Source organism: Bacillus rossius, chromosome 2 (assembly GCF_032445375.1).
Source record: "Bacillus rossius redtenbacheri isolate Brsri chromosome 2, Brsri_v3, whole genome shotgun sequence".
Classification (NCBI taxonomy): Eukaryota; Metazoa; Arthropoda; class Insecta; order Phasmatodea; family Bacillidae; genus Bacillus; species Bacillus rossius.
The window spans coordinates 87,465,190-87,482,241 of record NC_086331.1 but is presented as its reverse complement, the minus strand read 5'-3'; the positions used below and the strand labels follow the sequence as shown (position 1 = coordinate 87,482,241).

The 17,052-nt window shown below is 36.5% G+C and overlaps 2 protein-coding genes across 7 annotated transcripts in view; one reads left to right on the top strand and one right to left on the bottom strand.

Annotated features, from left to right (window-relative positions):
• The window catches only part of LOC134529885 (zinc finger and BTB domain-containing protein 49), an 87,969-nt gene extending 76,048 nt beyond the window's left edge, over positions 1–11,921 (bottom strand). Inside the window, exon 1 of the mRNA XM_063364444.1 lies at positions 11,831–11,921. Coding sequence (XP_063220514.1) covers positions 11,831–11,921 — 91 coding nt within the window. The remainder of the gene's footprint in view (positions 1–11,830) is intronic.
• Positions 1–17,052, top strand: part of LOC134529436 (nuclear receptor corepressor 2) — a 407,697-nt gene that overhangs the window by 266,498 nt on the left and 124,147 nt on the right. The window lies entirely within an intron of this gene.

Here is a 17,052-nt window from a genome sequence, read left to right as displayed (position 1 = left end):
AAAAACATGCAGGTTCAATTAAATATTACTTAATTTTATTTCCTTCATTATCATCTCCAACCTGCGCAACGTTCAATTTTACCATTTGCTTTTTTGAACGTGAGATTCTTGAATTTTCATTTCCTCCGCAGAACAATTAGACGGTAAATAAAAGCGCGACGTTTAATAATAATAATATGTATGATCATGAAATGAAATGTAGAGTAGAATGATAACTTTAAATTACATATTTGGTCGTCTTTTGAATGTTATATATTAAGCGTTTTAGGAAAATCAGCAGGCAAATTACGAGTATAGTGGCTGCGTTTTATAGAAACTGTGCTGGAATCGGTCAGATTTTCATGCAGAATTTGAGCTTGCAAGGGATAGATAATCCCTTTCGCATATGGGAGGGAGTCGCTTGCTTGAACAGGCACGCAGAGGACACACTCGCCCACGTGCGATTCAGGCGATCTTGAAGTGGCCTATTCATGGCGTGCAGGAAAATACCTTTAAATCTGAGAGATTATTTTTCTATTTCTGGCTGCGTATGTGCACAAACTACGTGCAGGAATTGTGATATATGAAAAACGTAATTCGATTCGCCATCATCGTATTTCTTTTCACATTTAAACGAGATAAACAATTTTACAAAATGTGCTGAAATTAAAAGTAGCCTGTTTATCATGTGGAATAAAATAAAGTTTAAAATGGTTGCTATATTTTCAATGGAAAAATTTGTACAATTGACTTTGTTATTAAAACAATACTATTTGAAATAGACATAAGTACATTAACTGAGCTAATCATGTCACAATATTATTGAACATGCTATACTTATCTCTGGCATCAAACGTCTTGCTGACGTGTCAGCACAAAGCCAGGCATAATGAGAGGACCAATACACATTATTACATTTTTTTCACACACACATGTATAGGTTTTAAGTTGTATGTAAGTATTGTATGAGATAGTAAAGATATTTAGATAATATTTTCATTTCATAAAATAACATGGTTAGTGATACTTATAGGTAATTTTGAAGGTATGTAAATAAAAATACTTCACATTTATGAGGATGGATTGAAGTAAGATTTTTCAGCATGTTAAATACCTGTTTTTCCACATTTTGTTGTTTATAAATAAAATATATATTTTGTGACTATACATTTTAATACACTTCATTTAAATGGTTCAACGTTAACATGCTATAACCGATTTTTTTTTGCTTGCCACCTAGCGGCTTTATTTACGAAGATGTATTAGTTTCTTTTATCTCCCTTTAAATATAAAAGAACTGATATCGCTGATTGGCGGCTTATTTGCCGTGCTGGGATTGGGTGTCAACGAGAAGGCAGGGCGGAGCAAGGTTGAACAGGTGGGAGACACCATCCGCCCCTCAAAGCTCGGACGCTCAGAGAAGTGGTCACTTGGACAAGTGGTCCTTCGAACAAAAGGAGCTCGGAAAAGTGGTCACTACAACTGTCCTTGGCGAAGTGCAGGTGACCATGTGATAGCCGTGGCCAACGAGGTGGCACGTGATTTATGGAATGCTGCGCACTTGTCGCGATGGCCACTGAGGTGCTTGTCGACGAGCTGGTGACCTTTTAGTCACCATGGCCAATGAGGAGGCACATGATAGAACCGCGCACTTTGCAACGTCCATTGGAGTCCTTGGCGATGTGCAGGTGACCATGTGGTCGCCGCGGCCAATGAGGAGGCGCGTAATCTGTAGAACCCCCCGTAATTGTCGCGATGGCCAATGAGGAGGCACATGATCTACGGAACTCTGTGTACTTTTCGCGACGGCCACTGAGGTCCTTGGCGAGGTGAAGACGACCATGTGTTCGCCGGGACCAATGAAGAGGCGTGTGATCTATGGTACCCCGCGCACTTGTCGCGACGGCCACTGAGGTCCTTGGCGACTTGCAGGCGACCATGTGATCACCGTAACCGAATTTTACTCATGTTTAAATAGCAGCAACCAGTCACCTACATGTACAGCTTCTTGCAAGGAGTATATAAAGAATAAGAGTTGTAACTCAACGTTGATACGAAAGAACTTTGTCGAGCTCATTTGTTTGCCGAACATACCCGAAGTATTGGCTACCATACTGCCAACCTTCAAATTCATATTAACGAAAAGTTTATGTTGTCATGTTGGTAGGTATGCGTTTTTTGTTTTATAACGCTCTCTCGTGCTTAATTTTTTTTCTTAACTACTTTAATTACGTCCAAAACGAATCATAAGCTTTACTTACCTTTTTTTTAGTACTTAACTTAGTTTACTAATTAACTTCTGAAGTGGTTTTTGAAATAATTTAAGGGTATAATTCAGATTTATAATTGTACACAAAGTAAGAATATAAAATTAATAAATTGGTCATTTCCGTGCTGAGTACAAAAAAAGGTCTTTAAAATATGCTTTCTATAATTCTGAATGTTAAAATTTAAAAAATCCATTACTAGTAAAGCATATTTATTTCAGTACAACCTCAAATTAAGTTTGATACATGTGGTGACTACTTTAAAACTAGAATTATGCCTCTGCAAAATTGTTCATTAACATACTATACACTTTGAGTGAAGGCTTATTTGAAATTGAAATACTCCGAGGAATAAACAAACACACTAATGTACTATTTGTAGGTGAATCTTCAGGGACCAGCACGAACCCTCAAGCAACCACATACGATATATAATTTAAGTGCACATCAAAATTAAATGGCCAGAACATTTCATGAGCTAACTAATTTACACCATTATGCCAAACCTAACCATTCCTTTCAGTAATTCAACTTTTTGGCCAAATCATAAAGCTACAGAAAAATTGCTCAGCCTATCAAAGACCAACGATTTGTGGGTGAATTCAAAAGGGCTTACTGAAATACAAGTATCATAATTTGCATAAAGATAGCAATTTCTTTTTCCTGTAAAGTATTGTTAATGTACTTATATAAGGAAAATACATTATGGCACACACTGTCACCATTGCTTGGTTTCTGCGTTCCGTGACTTTAATAATCATTTGTGTGTTTTTAACGCAAGTGTAACTACATATTTAAATCCAGGTAACAGAGGAAGGGAAAAAAGTTACCTTTTGGAATATATCTAGAGGTGGGAACTTATACCAAAACTGGCCATACTATGTTCAGACGGCTGCGCTTTGATCAATATATCATATTCGTGTGAAAAATATTTACGTGAGAATTTTGTTGTTTTACTGACTAATACACCAAGGAGAATAAAACATTTAAGCATGTTCAACCCAGTAAGAACTAGCTGGCTCATTGTTGCTTTACCAGACTCCTCACAACAGAAAGGCAAGTATTCGTAGTGAGGACGGAGATGGAGTGGAATAGGATTGACGGAATTATACTGGATGTGAGAAGAGGCTTCATAATTTTTTTCTATAAGGGGGGGGGGGGGGAGGAGACCAATCGCAAGTGAAATTAACTAACACACTTAGCTGTGGTGCTTACAGTTAAGAATTTCCTCCACAGCTGATAATATACTTGTTAACGTAACCTGTATATTCTATCAACCATTCAATAACTATTACGAAAGGCTTTTAGAATCAACCGCAGGCCCAGAAATCCAGGTCGCTACACAAACTCGCCTCGATTTTAGGTTCTTTTCTTGTGAAAAAAAAAAAAGCTTATTAAATTATAATGCACATAAGTAAACAAGTTAATCCTTTCGAGGTATATTTTCACTATTATTTTGAAGTTTATGGAATGTTTTGTGTAAATTGTTTTAAACAGCAGTGTAGTACGATTACAATTTGCCAAAAAGTTACAGTGTGATCACTATTTATTATTACTACACACTTATTTTATAAATTTACGCTTTAAAACACACAAAAAACATTAAGGTTATGTCAAAACTTAAGAAACGCATAGATCCGTTATGTACTTTGAAATACCTATCTACAATTGCATTGCAATTTATAAAGTGTATAAAAATCCGTGTAAACTGATCACTATTTAAAGGTATGGGGTAGAGTTAATCGCAGGCCAAAAACATTTATACAAATAGTTCATTTTGAAAGCAGTTTGTAGCAGTTTGCATTGGGCAACTTAACAATATTTGTGGCTATCTGGATAGTTCTAAAAATAACAATGTAAACTAATGCTGAACTAATGCTGACAATTTGTATACTAATTAAAAAGGGCACATATGAATGCAGAAGAAATAAATTATATAATTGCTAAGACAACAGTACTCTTTTTGTTATTTACAATTTACTGGCTTAATAATTTATAAATAATCAATTTTCACTCACTGGTGTATAAGCATTCCTGAAAAATTGAGACTTCAAAAACAGATTGTAACCAATAACACTGTACTATTTCTATTCTTAATTTATTCCATCCACATACTTGATAAAATGTACAACATTTGTAAGTTATTTCACATTATGGTCATCTTCAAAGAGTACCTTGCACAAAAACCATTCTTCGATTAGCTTGTGTGCAAGTATTTTCAGCGATGCAGCAAATTTTTTTTTGTTTTGTACTCGTGTATAATACCTCAAACTGAAACAAACCGCAGACATAACTTTTATGGAGCAAAAAAATATTCAAATTTACTATCCGTGATTGTAATTAGATTTTAAAAATTTGGGGATGTATTCAAACTTCCTTTGCAAGAAAAAATTTATCCCAAAAGTTGATCAAAAAGCTTACATAATGGTCGATGGCAGGCTTTCGCGCCGACGTCTGGTAAACTAACTTGGCTTTCGAGGTCGAGTCGCGTCCGAGTGTTGCGCTCTGTATCGCAGCAGGCATCTTTAGGGTTGAGTCTTCACTGAGAGCCTAACACCTTACCACCTCTGTTATTCTGAAGGAAAGCCACCTTATTGGGAATAAAAAACAGATATTTCTAAAATGCTTTTATTACTTCTTGAGGTTTTTTTTAAATTCTTTAATGGGACGTTGCGATTTAAGTAGTAACAATTTTAAGGAGAGGTTTTTGTTAGGGTTTATCTATTAAAAATCTGATATCGTGAGGTGGTAAATTGGGTTAGGTAGGCTACATTAAAAATACTGTAAAACGCCCTCTTAGGTAATGATTCAATAACATGTTAGAAAATAAATTTAACCAATTTTTTTTTGCTAAGTGGCTTTCATTTAGAATTGCCATTGTGTGTATTTTATTACAAATAATGTTCCAATCTATTTTAATTACTACAATTCAGACTTGCCACCATTAGTTTATTTCTAAAATAAACATATTTTAACCATACTAATTTTGTGCTACATGGCATTCAGTTAAACATCCAAGATATACTAAAACTTATTTTTTAGGTAGCATAACCATTCAAAACACATAACTTCAACTTACCTGTTGTAGAAAAGAAATTCTTTCTTAGATCTGGAGTTCCATGGTCTTAACTGTATACCCATCGTATCACTGAGAAATAACATTATTGTCAATATTTAAAAAAGGTATTTGCTAGCGGTAAAACTTTTCGAATTATTATTCAAATACCCAACATGCTAGAAACGACGGAACAAATCGCCATTATTTTCTATACAACTGATGGACGTGTCACCACCTTGATAGTTATTAAATTGACACAATTTTTTATTTCAAATTATGTAGCATATTATAGTATGTAGAGCAGTAATAGAGTTCCAAAAAACGTTTTTGTTTCGAAAATTTTTCCAAAGATATTTTAATTTTTGAAGTATTACATTTTATGGTTATGTTGTAAGTTCGTAGCACCTAAACTTTGAGTATAATCGGTAAGGAATTCGTTTCCCTATTTGAGTTTCGAAAAGGGGGGGGGGGTTGCTGTATGTCTGATGTGGCAGGTGTGTTGTATACACCTTGCTTTTCTCTTTACAGCATCTTATATTTCTTTTTAGTATACATTTTGTCTTGGTTCTAGGTAAAATTTTGCAAACATGCATTTATCTTAGCGCGCATGCCAATTCTAAAATTCACTCAGTTTCGCTTCTTTCCCTTTTTTTTTTCGATATTCTAAACAGATGCCAAAACGTTGCCGCTTGCTCCGTGTTCATTTTCTGTTTGCAAGACAGAGAACATGGGCTAGTGCTGGAATCACAACAGCGCGGTGGCGGGACGCGAGGATCGAAGACGTCAACGCGACAAAAAGTGGCGGACGCGACTTGCCGATTAGAAATGTTTTCTATTTCCATCGCGGCGCGGGGTGCAGCGTTCCTGAAATGTGTGTCGGAAGTTGGTTTTCGAAGGATGATTTAACGGATACATCGGTAGTTATGTTATTTTTCTTGTATTTTTAAGGTTTCGTTTACCAAATTTACTTGTGACATGTCTATGCACAGTGATTTTTACAACTGAATGTGAAATTTGAATTACCTAATGAACTTCCACTGAAACACTGATTATAAAACCCGGCAAGCATAGGTGGCTGTCGTACGTTTGGTGCGTATCCAACAGGAAGAAACACTTGATTATGCAATAGTTTAGAGTCGCTTGGCTTCTGGTTTGCAGCCGCGTCGAAGGCAAATATGTCACCGACCTTTCGATTGACGTTGCATTCTCCATCGTCGGGGTAGGAGTAGGTATTTGCTATCCTGATGATGGCGAACTGTAACGTCGACCGAAACGTCGGTGAAGTATTCACTTTTGACGCGGCTACAACCCAGAAGCCAAGCAAGTCGTGACAATGGCTTCGAACACCTGTGATCACTATACAACTAGTTTATTTTTAGTTGTCGCTTTGCTAAAAACCATGTGTTTACAATGACGCGATATTATCCTGTCGCATCCCGCCGTCGCGCTGTTGTGGTTGGCCGCCGAGCTAGTCGCCCGACCACTGGTCTCCCAGTGCGCTGGAGGCCTTAAATCTTGCTGGGCGGTGACCATGCTGAAATGCACAATACTCCTGCTACAGCTACGGAAATGTGTGATTTTGTTTACAACTGCTACATTTAGAGTTGTTAATAACAACCATACGTTGCAGAGAGTTTAACGTAATCTTAATGAGGAAATTTCTTGCTGATCTGTCGTGAACAGTGCTTAACAAAATAATTATTCCAGGAATTTGATTGGACTTAAATGAATGCCTAGCCTTGATATATATATATATATATATATATATATATATATATAATAGACATACATACACAAAATATTCAATGATTTTTGAACGCTATACCTAAACAAATAACAAAATGGAGGTTCCCACTGAAGGTTCGCAACAAACAGGTCGACGAAATACTTGAAACCAATCTTATAATTGTCATACTCACTACTTAATTCGTTATTCTCCCGCCCCTCCCCCTTCAGTCGCCCCACGCCTTGCCATTGCACTTTTAGTTACGCTGTGAGTCATCGCCTAGACATGCCCTTCCAGCTGTAAAGATGTTTGATTTTAAATATTGATAAATGTATAGCACAAATCAAAACTTCACGTCCGTAGTAGGCGATGCGGTGGAGTACGGCCAGCATAGGCGGACTTCAGCGGGATCTTGCACATCCGGGATCAGTCTCATGCGGCATTCGTCCGGCGATCACGTGACTTAAGCCAATCAGATGCCTCAAAAGAGTATATCCGTCCACCCGTCTATATCTTGTCAATATTTAACTTTCGACAGGCGGGCGGAATTGTAATCTTTGAAATGTTTCCCATGTATTTCCTGTCAGCTCTCATTATCTTAGAAGGCTTTGAATTTTGTTTATTCGTTTCCCCTATAATGTTTAAATTACTTTGGTTACATTTTAAAGTTCAATGTTACAAACACGAAATGTATTATGATTAAAGTGTTCTTAAATCTACTAATTAATTTTTTATGACAATTCGGAAACTTTTAAATAAAAATCAGAGCAAAAACTATTGCGAATAGTATCGTTTATCTAATATAGGCCTACTTTTTCAACGGATATTTTCTACGAAATTTGAGCCTTTTCGTCAGTTGGCAGCATTGACGCGAAACATTATCGATACAGGCGTGCGGAGTGTTGTTAATCACTCCACGGCTGACGGACAAGCGGATGACGAACGGACAGATGACTAATGGACCTGGACTACTGTTAACTCGGCTGTAGCCCATGTCGTTGGGTTTTGTCATGAGATTTTTTATTCATTTGTGTTCTGTCATTGGGGTGTTTTTAGCTTTGCTCATGCTAAGCAGTGAAAAACGTTCGTTGCAATCCTTATGATAATTAATTGTACATCACAGTAGCTTAAAGCCTCCGAGATAAAAATATATTTAAAAAATACTGAGTCGTGAATTGTATTAATGTCAAAACCAACTATCTTACTTCCAGCAAATATTTATGATTTTCCTGCGACCTACCTACTACATTCATTTATATTTTCTTTGAGCGAGTAATTTTTCTAAGTAAATTCAACGTAGATAACGTCTTCTTTAAATTTTGTTTATAATTTAAATGAAACGACTCTTCTCATTTTTCAGTCCGAAACCTAAACTATTTGCATCCTGTAGTTGAAAGTGAACGTTTGCCCTGATTGATGTCTGTGCTTACATAGAGAGCTTAGGTAGTCGCCAGTGGTCGTTTGCGGAGCTATGCGGAATACCGTGGTTCCTAATTGGTTGGATTTTGGGAGGAGTTGTGGGCGGAAGTAGCATGATCATCAGACGTTCAGACGGGTAGATGTTTCCCGGGTTCCCTAATTATTAAATTTAAAATCTGATTTGAATATACTATAAATATTCTTACAAATGCAAATTTGGATCAGTAAACTGTTCTCTCTTCCGAAATAATTTTTTTAACTATGCCACTGCTCGCTATATAATAATATATTTCACATTTTTAGCCATTAAATGGACCATACATTCTGATGTCATTTATTGTATGAACGTAAGATAGAAACATTTCAAAATAATTTTAATTTCGAACTCAGATTTAAAAAAAATAATATATATTAGTTGCTTAACATCCGTGAGCTAATCATTAAAATTTGTACCTACGTATTATTATTTTCTTGTTTATTGTGCATAGTTTGATGATTATGTTTCTTTATAGTATACGTGCTAATATTCCTGATTTAAAAAAAAATAGCCGAAATTATATTTTTTTATTGAAAACTACTGTACAGAATTTATATAAAATGGTCTCTGCAATTAAAATAGATCATGGTAGGAAAACACACACAAGTAAAATAGTCCAAAAGTGCAGTTTTTATGCTTAATTGAATATGCCAACTGCGAAATAAGGTCGCAATTTGCTGTAGTTCTTAAGGCCCGGTCTCACTCGCAATGATGATTTTTTCTCGTCGTTACTATTATTTAACGGCTCAACACGATACGTCCCGTTCATGTGTTGTTCGGGCACTAATAGTTTCAACATTTATGTATTGTAATGGGGATAAAACGTAGCGCAAGTTTGCGTAATGATCACTTGCGCGTGATCACCCATTAGATTACACGAAATATCTTTTGAAAATATTAATGCCTAAACAACGAATACATGGGAGATAATCGTGTTAGAATTTTAGAAAAAGCCCGTCAATAATAGCAGTGACGAGAAAATGAAAACCTTCATGGCATGTGAGACAGAGCGCGTGAGGGTGTACAGAGCTCCAGCTGTTAGTTAGTCCCAGAACTGTGAAGTTTTCTTTTGCGTGTCTGGTTACGAATAGCATCCAGAAACCATTGCACTTGTCCTTAAAATTTTCTTTCATAGTTTTGTCTTTAACATGTATGTTTTGGACAGTGAAAAAAAGCTAAAACGGGTGTTTTAACGGGCGTTTTTAAGAATGACAAATTCTAAACACAGTATTGTAAGGGACTTTCATTTCACCTTTATCTGCATTTCTCCATCATATTTTGTTATGGTATCCGCTCAAATGTCATAGCTGCCCTATGCACGACGAGAAGACTGCGCGCCAGTTCAGAGCCTTGCGCTGCCGTGGCAAAAGCTCCAGCGAGAGTCGTGCATATCATCCCGCCTCACTCAAATAGACACTATCAGTTGAGGGCTGTTTCTGTAAATTTATCAACATACCTCTCTTGAATTTGTTGTAAAAAGTCTCGTAAGTTATAAAATTTACAAGCATGTGCGTGACTTTCTACATCCATTATATAACATTTAGTAATTATCTGTTGAATTTTTTTGTAACAGAGTAAATATAATGCGAGAGATGTTTACTGTTAAATTTACATAAACACCCCTTTACTATTAGTAATGACGAGAAAATGAAGAAATCAACATGGCGTGTGGTAAGGAATCATCGTAGGCTTTGCATGCAGCTAGGTATTTGTGGAAGCCAAGGAAAATCGGAGTCAGAACGGATAGACCAGGACAGGAAACTGACTTGTGAATGTGCTGTGTCGCCACCTTCGCTCGGTGACGAACTCCAAGTGGGGAGTCCTTGGACCGCAGCCACCCTAGTGCCGTCTGCTCCGTTGGGAGTTGTAGCGAGTCCAGGGATTAATGGAGGAGCTATCGTGGAATCCTGCACGAGGAGACGGGAACACATCCATTTCTCCCGTGTATCCCGGTCCCATTGATGGAGGACCGTGCGAACACCCTGGCCCTTTGAAACGGCGATTTGGCCTTAATTCTCCAAAGGAAAGGTACACAGGATATTTTCTGTGAATTGCCCTTAGAAAATGTTACAGCGAACGTATACTTGAAATGCAATTCCGACACTGCTTTGATCCTGATAATCTTCCGAGTTTTTTTTATTATTATTCGTTGAGAACACAGTTTAAAATAATTTTTTCTTTTCACAAGAAACTCTGCCTTGAAACAGAAGACTAGTGTTTAACCTGCAGTACCACGGATGAGAGAGGAAATTCGTGTCACTTTCAAGTTCAATGATGAAACCTGAAATTTTGCATGTGCGTCAAATAGGTATCACGCAGGTTTCCCGAGTTTCTGATTGGCGTTTCATGTATATACATACGTTTTTGTACGTTTCAGATTATGCATTCCACTTTTTTCTCTTTTTTAAGAAAAATTAATTTCATTATTTGGAAAATAATGTATTTTAATTTCCTGCCGTGCGTCTTTTTTTTTTATTCAAATGGCGCAGTTTGCTTTGAAACCTCTGTTATGTTGGGGGGGAAAATACTTTTTTCTGAGTTATTTAAAAATTATTTTTATAGAAATATTTGTACTTTTAATCAAGCAAATAGCTACATTCAAACTGACGACGAAAGGAAACATGATTAAGACAGCAAAGCGACTGAGTGTACTGGAGGTGGTAGGGCTCTTTTACAGTCGACCAGGAGTCATGTGGGTTGACATTGCTCTACCACTTACTGGCTTTCATTTGCGTTCAACACTGATGATGGCTGAAGAAATGAGAGAAACATCGACACATAAGTGAATTATTTTTTGCCGCCAAACTTCAAGACAGTGGCCGCGGAAGCGTGAAATTAACTCTACTGCAGTAGTATGTGCATTTTTTCTTTATATTTATTTAAAGGCTATTTAGTCTTCTTTATTTTTCGGTTACGTTAGTCACAATATTTCGAGTCGTGCATGGCAGGTTGGTTTGTGACTTCACAAATCAAATGATTCTCAAATATCTTCACACTGGCCTTTAATTTTTTAGTTTTTAATAAACAAATACTTAAAAGCTTGTTATTTAGTCACTAGTAAATTGCTTGTGTTTTTTTTTTTTTTTTGCCAGATTGAAAGTCAGGATAAAATGTGAAGAACTCTTCGACATTAAATTTTATTGAATTTGGTTTAGCAACAGTAATTTTAACAAAGCCACATACACAAACACAAACACACACACAAATAAGGTGGAGTGATATCATTTACGAAGTAGGAAAAAATTCAAATTGATAATTATGCCTTGTCCCCAATATTTGATTTAGTTAAAAAGTTATAGTTTTTAAAATTAAAAATAGCTCGATGTTTGTGCTATTCAACTTACCTGAGCGCACGCAAGCATTGTCACATTGCGACGGAACGCTGGCCTTTTCTTCCACGTCCGCACGAAATGTGCAGCAGAGTTGCCGCCTCATCGTCGGGCCTTCATTTGAGTACGGTTTGAGTTCAGTGTTTCTGGGAGAAGGTTTTACACGCAGGTGGGAAACTTGGCGGACGTTACCATGAGTCGGTGGGTTCTGGGGCTGCTCAGGTCTCCCCCTACCAGTGTATTTTGTCGCTGTGACTCAGCGTTGAGACGTCGAAAAAAAAAAAATTTAAAATTTAAAATATATGTGTGTGTTCTGTGTAGGGGTCAATAGTATATCTTATTTCTTACCAACGCTGTTCTAATCGCGATTTTGTGAACTAATATTTCAATGGCACTTGGTAATTTTCTTTTTAAAAAATAATGATATATTTGGGACTTATCAGCCATTTGTCACCATAATCGTCGTTAAAAACTATACATGAAGTATATTACATTAATAATTTAAACATACATCAGATTTACTACCGTGGGAAGTGTGCTACGGTACTAGGTTCAAATACAACAGTTGATATCAATTTCTGGGCTCAACGTCGTTTGCGACCATAAGTAATATGGTGTTTTTGGAAAGTAACACAAATAATTTAAAAAAAAAAGAGTACTACTAAATAATAAATATCAATGCAAGTGCTACATTAATTTACTTTGAAAGTATTTAAAAAATTCAGCATGACTCGGATTTCGCATATATGAAGCCGGGTTGCGACATTTAGTCGCAGCTAATAAAGTTAGGTACATTTATTTTTGCAATAATTGGGCTGAAAATTTATCTTCGCTAAACATAATTGAAAGCTCGAACCAGTTACATTGTATATTCTTCATTTACGATATTTACTTAGGAACAAGTAATCACGCATTGGTTCCTTTACAAAGTAAAGTATGTTTTCCTATTTAATTATATATTACTTACGTAAACACGATATTTTTCAAACAAAACTGCCAACGCAACATATTTCACGTGGACGTCACAAACAGAAATACCGAAGTTGGTAATTTACAGCTACGCACTAAAAGCGCATGCAGAGTTACATGGAAAGGAAAAGTTGGTGCGTATGTACGTGAAACACGCACAAAAACGTATAACCGTCAAAAAACAAACGTCTGTGATCGCACTCGTCTGCGCAGTCACCATGCTGGCCCGCATGCATTATTGACTGTACAAATCAAACAGCGTAGGGGATACAACTGACCAATTTAAATTAACGTCGCTAAGCTAATCAAATGAAACGTGGCAGTTGGTTTATTTCGTTTTGGTCAGCAGAAGCGACCGTCAACCCTAACCCACCACGCGCGCGCCGATTATTAAATAATGCAAGCGTAAATTTGTATGATTGCTCACAGAAAAGGGGGGTGGGTAGGACGAACAGGGGAGGCAAAGGCTCGTACAAATTAGAGAGCGCGTTTCGCCTTACCCGCTTCATAAAAGCTAGCAAGCGCTCGCCGCCCGCCGGAAATTATTTATTCAGAACACTGCACTATCGTTAATTTAACCTGTTTATTAGAAAGCTCTGCTTTACACACACGGGCATAATACCTACAATTTACCAGATTACCAGGAGGAAAAAAGAAATTTATCCTACAGGCGAAGAGCTCATGCGATATAAAACTGGAAAATATTCGGCGCTCTCGACGATTTGCAAAATATCCCCCCCCCCCCCCCTTGCCTTTTTCCCCAGCTCTTTCTTTTCACCAATATTTTATCACGGCAAGCAAGCCACCGCAGATGAAAAAAAAGCCAGCAAAAGCCGGTGAAAGAAGTGAAACATAAAAAAATAAATACCACAAATAATCCTTGTTACCGCACACGCAGAGGCCGAAAATGTAATTGCACATATTTTTTACGACAAAGTGTTTTAAATACCTAATCGTATCCAAGAAAATGGAGTATGTTAAAATTTTAAATCTCACTCCAGCTGATACTTGCGAGAAATTTTAAAAATATCTATCATTTTTTTAACAGAATATGCAGTAATGGCTTCAGTACGTAGAGTACATAACCATGAAGTTTTTGTTAAATAATAACTGCAGTTATTTAATTATCAGGAGTTAAAGCGTAAATAACAAATATTTTAAAGGAATGAACAAATGACCAGAACTATGAAGAAAGAATAAACACAGGCATAACCTAATATGGGATACTATTAAGAATTGGGAGAACTTGTGCACATGCCACAAGCTGTCACATTCACAAATCATAATCAATAAACACCACGATTTTTCTTTAATTTCTCGAGCTTTAATTTATTAGGGTCCTCGGTAGTCGTGATCTGAAACCCCTGTGCATGACTCAAGCGAATGATCGCCGAGTCGGTAATCAAGTAGTTCGGAACCACTATTATAATCTTAGGTTAGTGATTTTTTTGGAGCTTCTTTGCGAACCGTATGAATCCGTATGGATGAACTTACCTATACTTCACCTCTTATTAGCACACCATGCCAGTGCGATTCCGCAACTTCGGATGAAGGCAAGTAGAACAGTTGTTTTGACTGAAGTGGAAAGGGAGAAACTAAACATTTTCAACCGCAGATGCGACGCTCTTTCATTTAACATGAACGTAGACGACACGAAATGCACAAAATTCTAACAAGTCGTAATTGGGTATATAAATTAAAATATGTTTGAAAAAATATTAATTGTATAGGATGCATTAATATGTTTTGCGTTTCGTACTAATTTTAACACATGGCCATAAACTGCAGGCGAAGTTATATGTAGACAGTGTATTCTTCGCATATTTATTCTTATCCGGGCTGAATTTCCATGTCTATAAACTTATCACTATCAATAGGGAGCCCCTGAAAAAAGATAAATAAAACTATGAAGTAAAAGCAAAAGAGAGTAAATGTATGTCTAAAAATGTTAAGGTTAATTCTGAATTCTGCATGGAATGTTACTTTCTCTCCCCCTCGCCTTTTTTTTTTATCTGGGAATGTTATTCTTAAGCCTATGCAGTAATATTTACGAACTTACTTTTTTTTAACATTTATAAAAAAACCGTTTGTTACCTACATTAAATTTAGCAAAAAAACTAAAATCACTAAGTATCTGTCAAGTCTACAGTACACACTCCTCATTCGAGCTAGGCTCAACAGTGGTTCACCCCTTACCTCGCACCTGTCCACATGCGCAGTTTTGCGTCACTCGGTTACACTCGGGCGGTCCCGTCGCTCCGCGTCGCGCAGCTCGCAAAGTAGTCGAGACAAAATAGACGAAAAAAGATGCCGAGATTGCATTGATTCCCATAAAGCTGGATTTGGCACAGGTCTTGAATACGTCATTAAGAATGATGTCAAAGGTCACCAATTTCTGGTGTTTTTTTTTTTTTTTTTTTTTTTACGTATATCTCTGAAACGATATGAGCTACCGTAAAAATGGATCAGACAAAGTTTCTAGATCGTGAAATTCTCTACAAACAAGGTATCAATAGGTACTTTTTTCCTACGAATCACCGTTCTCTAGTTATCGCGATTTCAAACCTCGAAAATACTAATATGCACTAATATGCGGCCAGTATGCATCATCGGGTCTTCCATTTGAAGAAAAAAATATTGGAGTATTGGTTTTTGTGATGCACGCACTCAAATACGGGGAAAATATACAATTTTGAGTGTGTCAACTATCCGTCCCTAATTCCTTCGGTCGGTTGGCCTTGAGTAACATCTGCTTGCGACACTCCATTGTTCGGGTAGAAACCGGCGTATACCTGCTTTTTTCAAGGGACATAATAGTCCAGGCATTTTATGAGAAAAAGGGGTCGATTTATGGACAAATTGCAAGAAAAGGTTTTATAATATCAACATTTGCAGAAAAATTCGTAGAATAGCATATCCAAAATTCACCGAAATCGACTTTATTTTGATAACGTTTTCTCCGGGATTTGTCCCGGAAAAATGCGGAGTAAATTAATAACTGGAAAACGGTGCGTTCTACGAAGAAAGGTATAGACACTAAAATTAAAGAGAGCCAAATATATCAAAAATTTACAAAAATCCACTAATAAATACTATTTTGTTTTCTGGAATTCGTTCCGGAAAAACCTAAAATATTTAAATAAATTGAAAATGGCGCATTTTACAGCAAAATGTTTCAGGACAAAGTTAAAGTACACAACGATTTTCATAATATATTACAAATTCACAAAAATCAACACTAAATAGGGTTTTTGATTTTCCAGAAAATTTCCTGGAAAAAAAGACAAAACGAAAACGTTGGATCGTGCGTCAAAGAAAGTCGTGACTAAAATTAAAGACTTTTTTTTATATAAAATATAATTTCAATTCACCAAAATCTGCTCATATATATAAATATACATATTTACATATGTATATAGTTTTTTTTTGTGACTCGTCCTGGAAAAACCTTTAAAAATTCAATAAAACGAAAACGGAACATCGTATTGAAAACGTTTCGGTGGGACAAACTGAAGCACATAAGATATCCTATACTAGATCCTAAATTCACTGAAATCTGGTAAATAGATTTTATTTTGTGATCGGCCGCGGAAAAAGTATTGAATATGTAGGCTAAATAACAGAAAGCATTGTATCCCATGTCAAATTATGTCAGATCCGAACTATATTCATTTTCCATAATATATATTTTAAGTCACTTAAATTATATACCTTTTTCAGTTAGTGATGTGTTAAACGTTTTTTAAATCTACCTAAATTATTTTACAGGAAAAAAAATCAGACTCATTTCAACTGCTTATCGTTTGAAAGAAAAATTTGACACGTCCATTCTCACAAAACATACCATACAATTAAATTTACACAAGATTTCCAGTGACCTGTTTCGAGAAGAAATAGAAAAATATACACACATTGGGATGCACTCTGCAACACACAATACTGAATAAACATACATGGATATGTAGGAACACCCTACCTTAAAAGCCGTCACAGTAATTCCAGTCCTCGGGAGGTAATTCACGCCGGTTTTTACAGGTTGATCCATGACAGTTTCCACAAGCCGAAGAACATGAGATGCCGTGTTTCCTACAACTGCAGATGGATGCACCGCAACCATCTTCCTTGCAAGTGCACCTGATTACCTTCAAAAGGCATTCCGGAGCTGTTGGCTTGTCTGTCGAAATTGGCAAGAGAATGTGGCCACATTTTCTCCATCCCCATTCTTCTGGATTCATCTTAATTCCCTTCCATTCTTGTATCTGATAGAA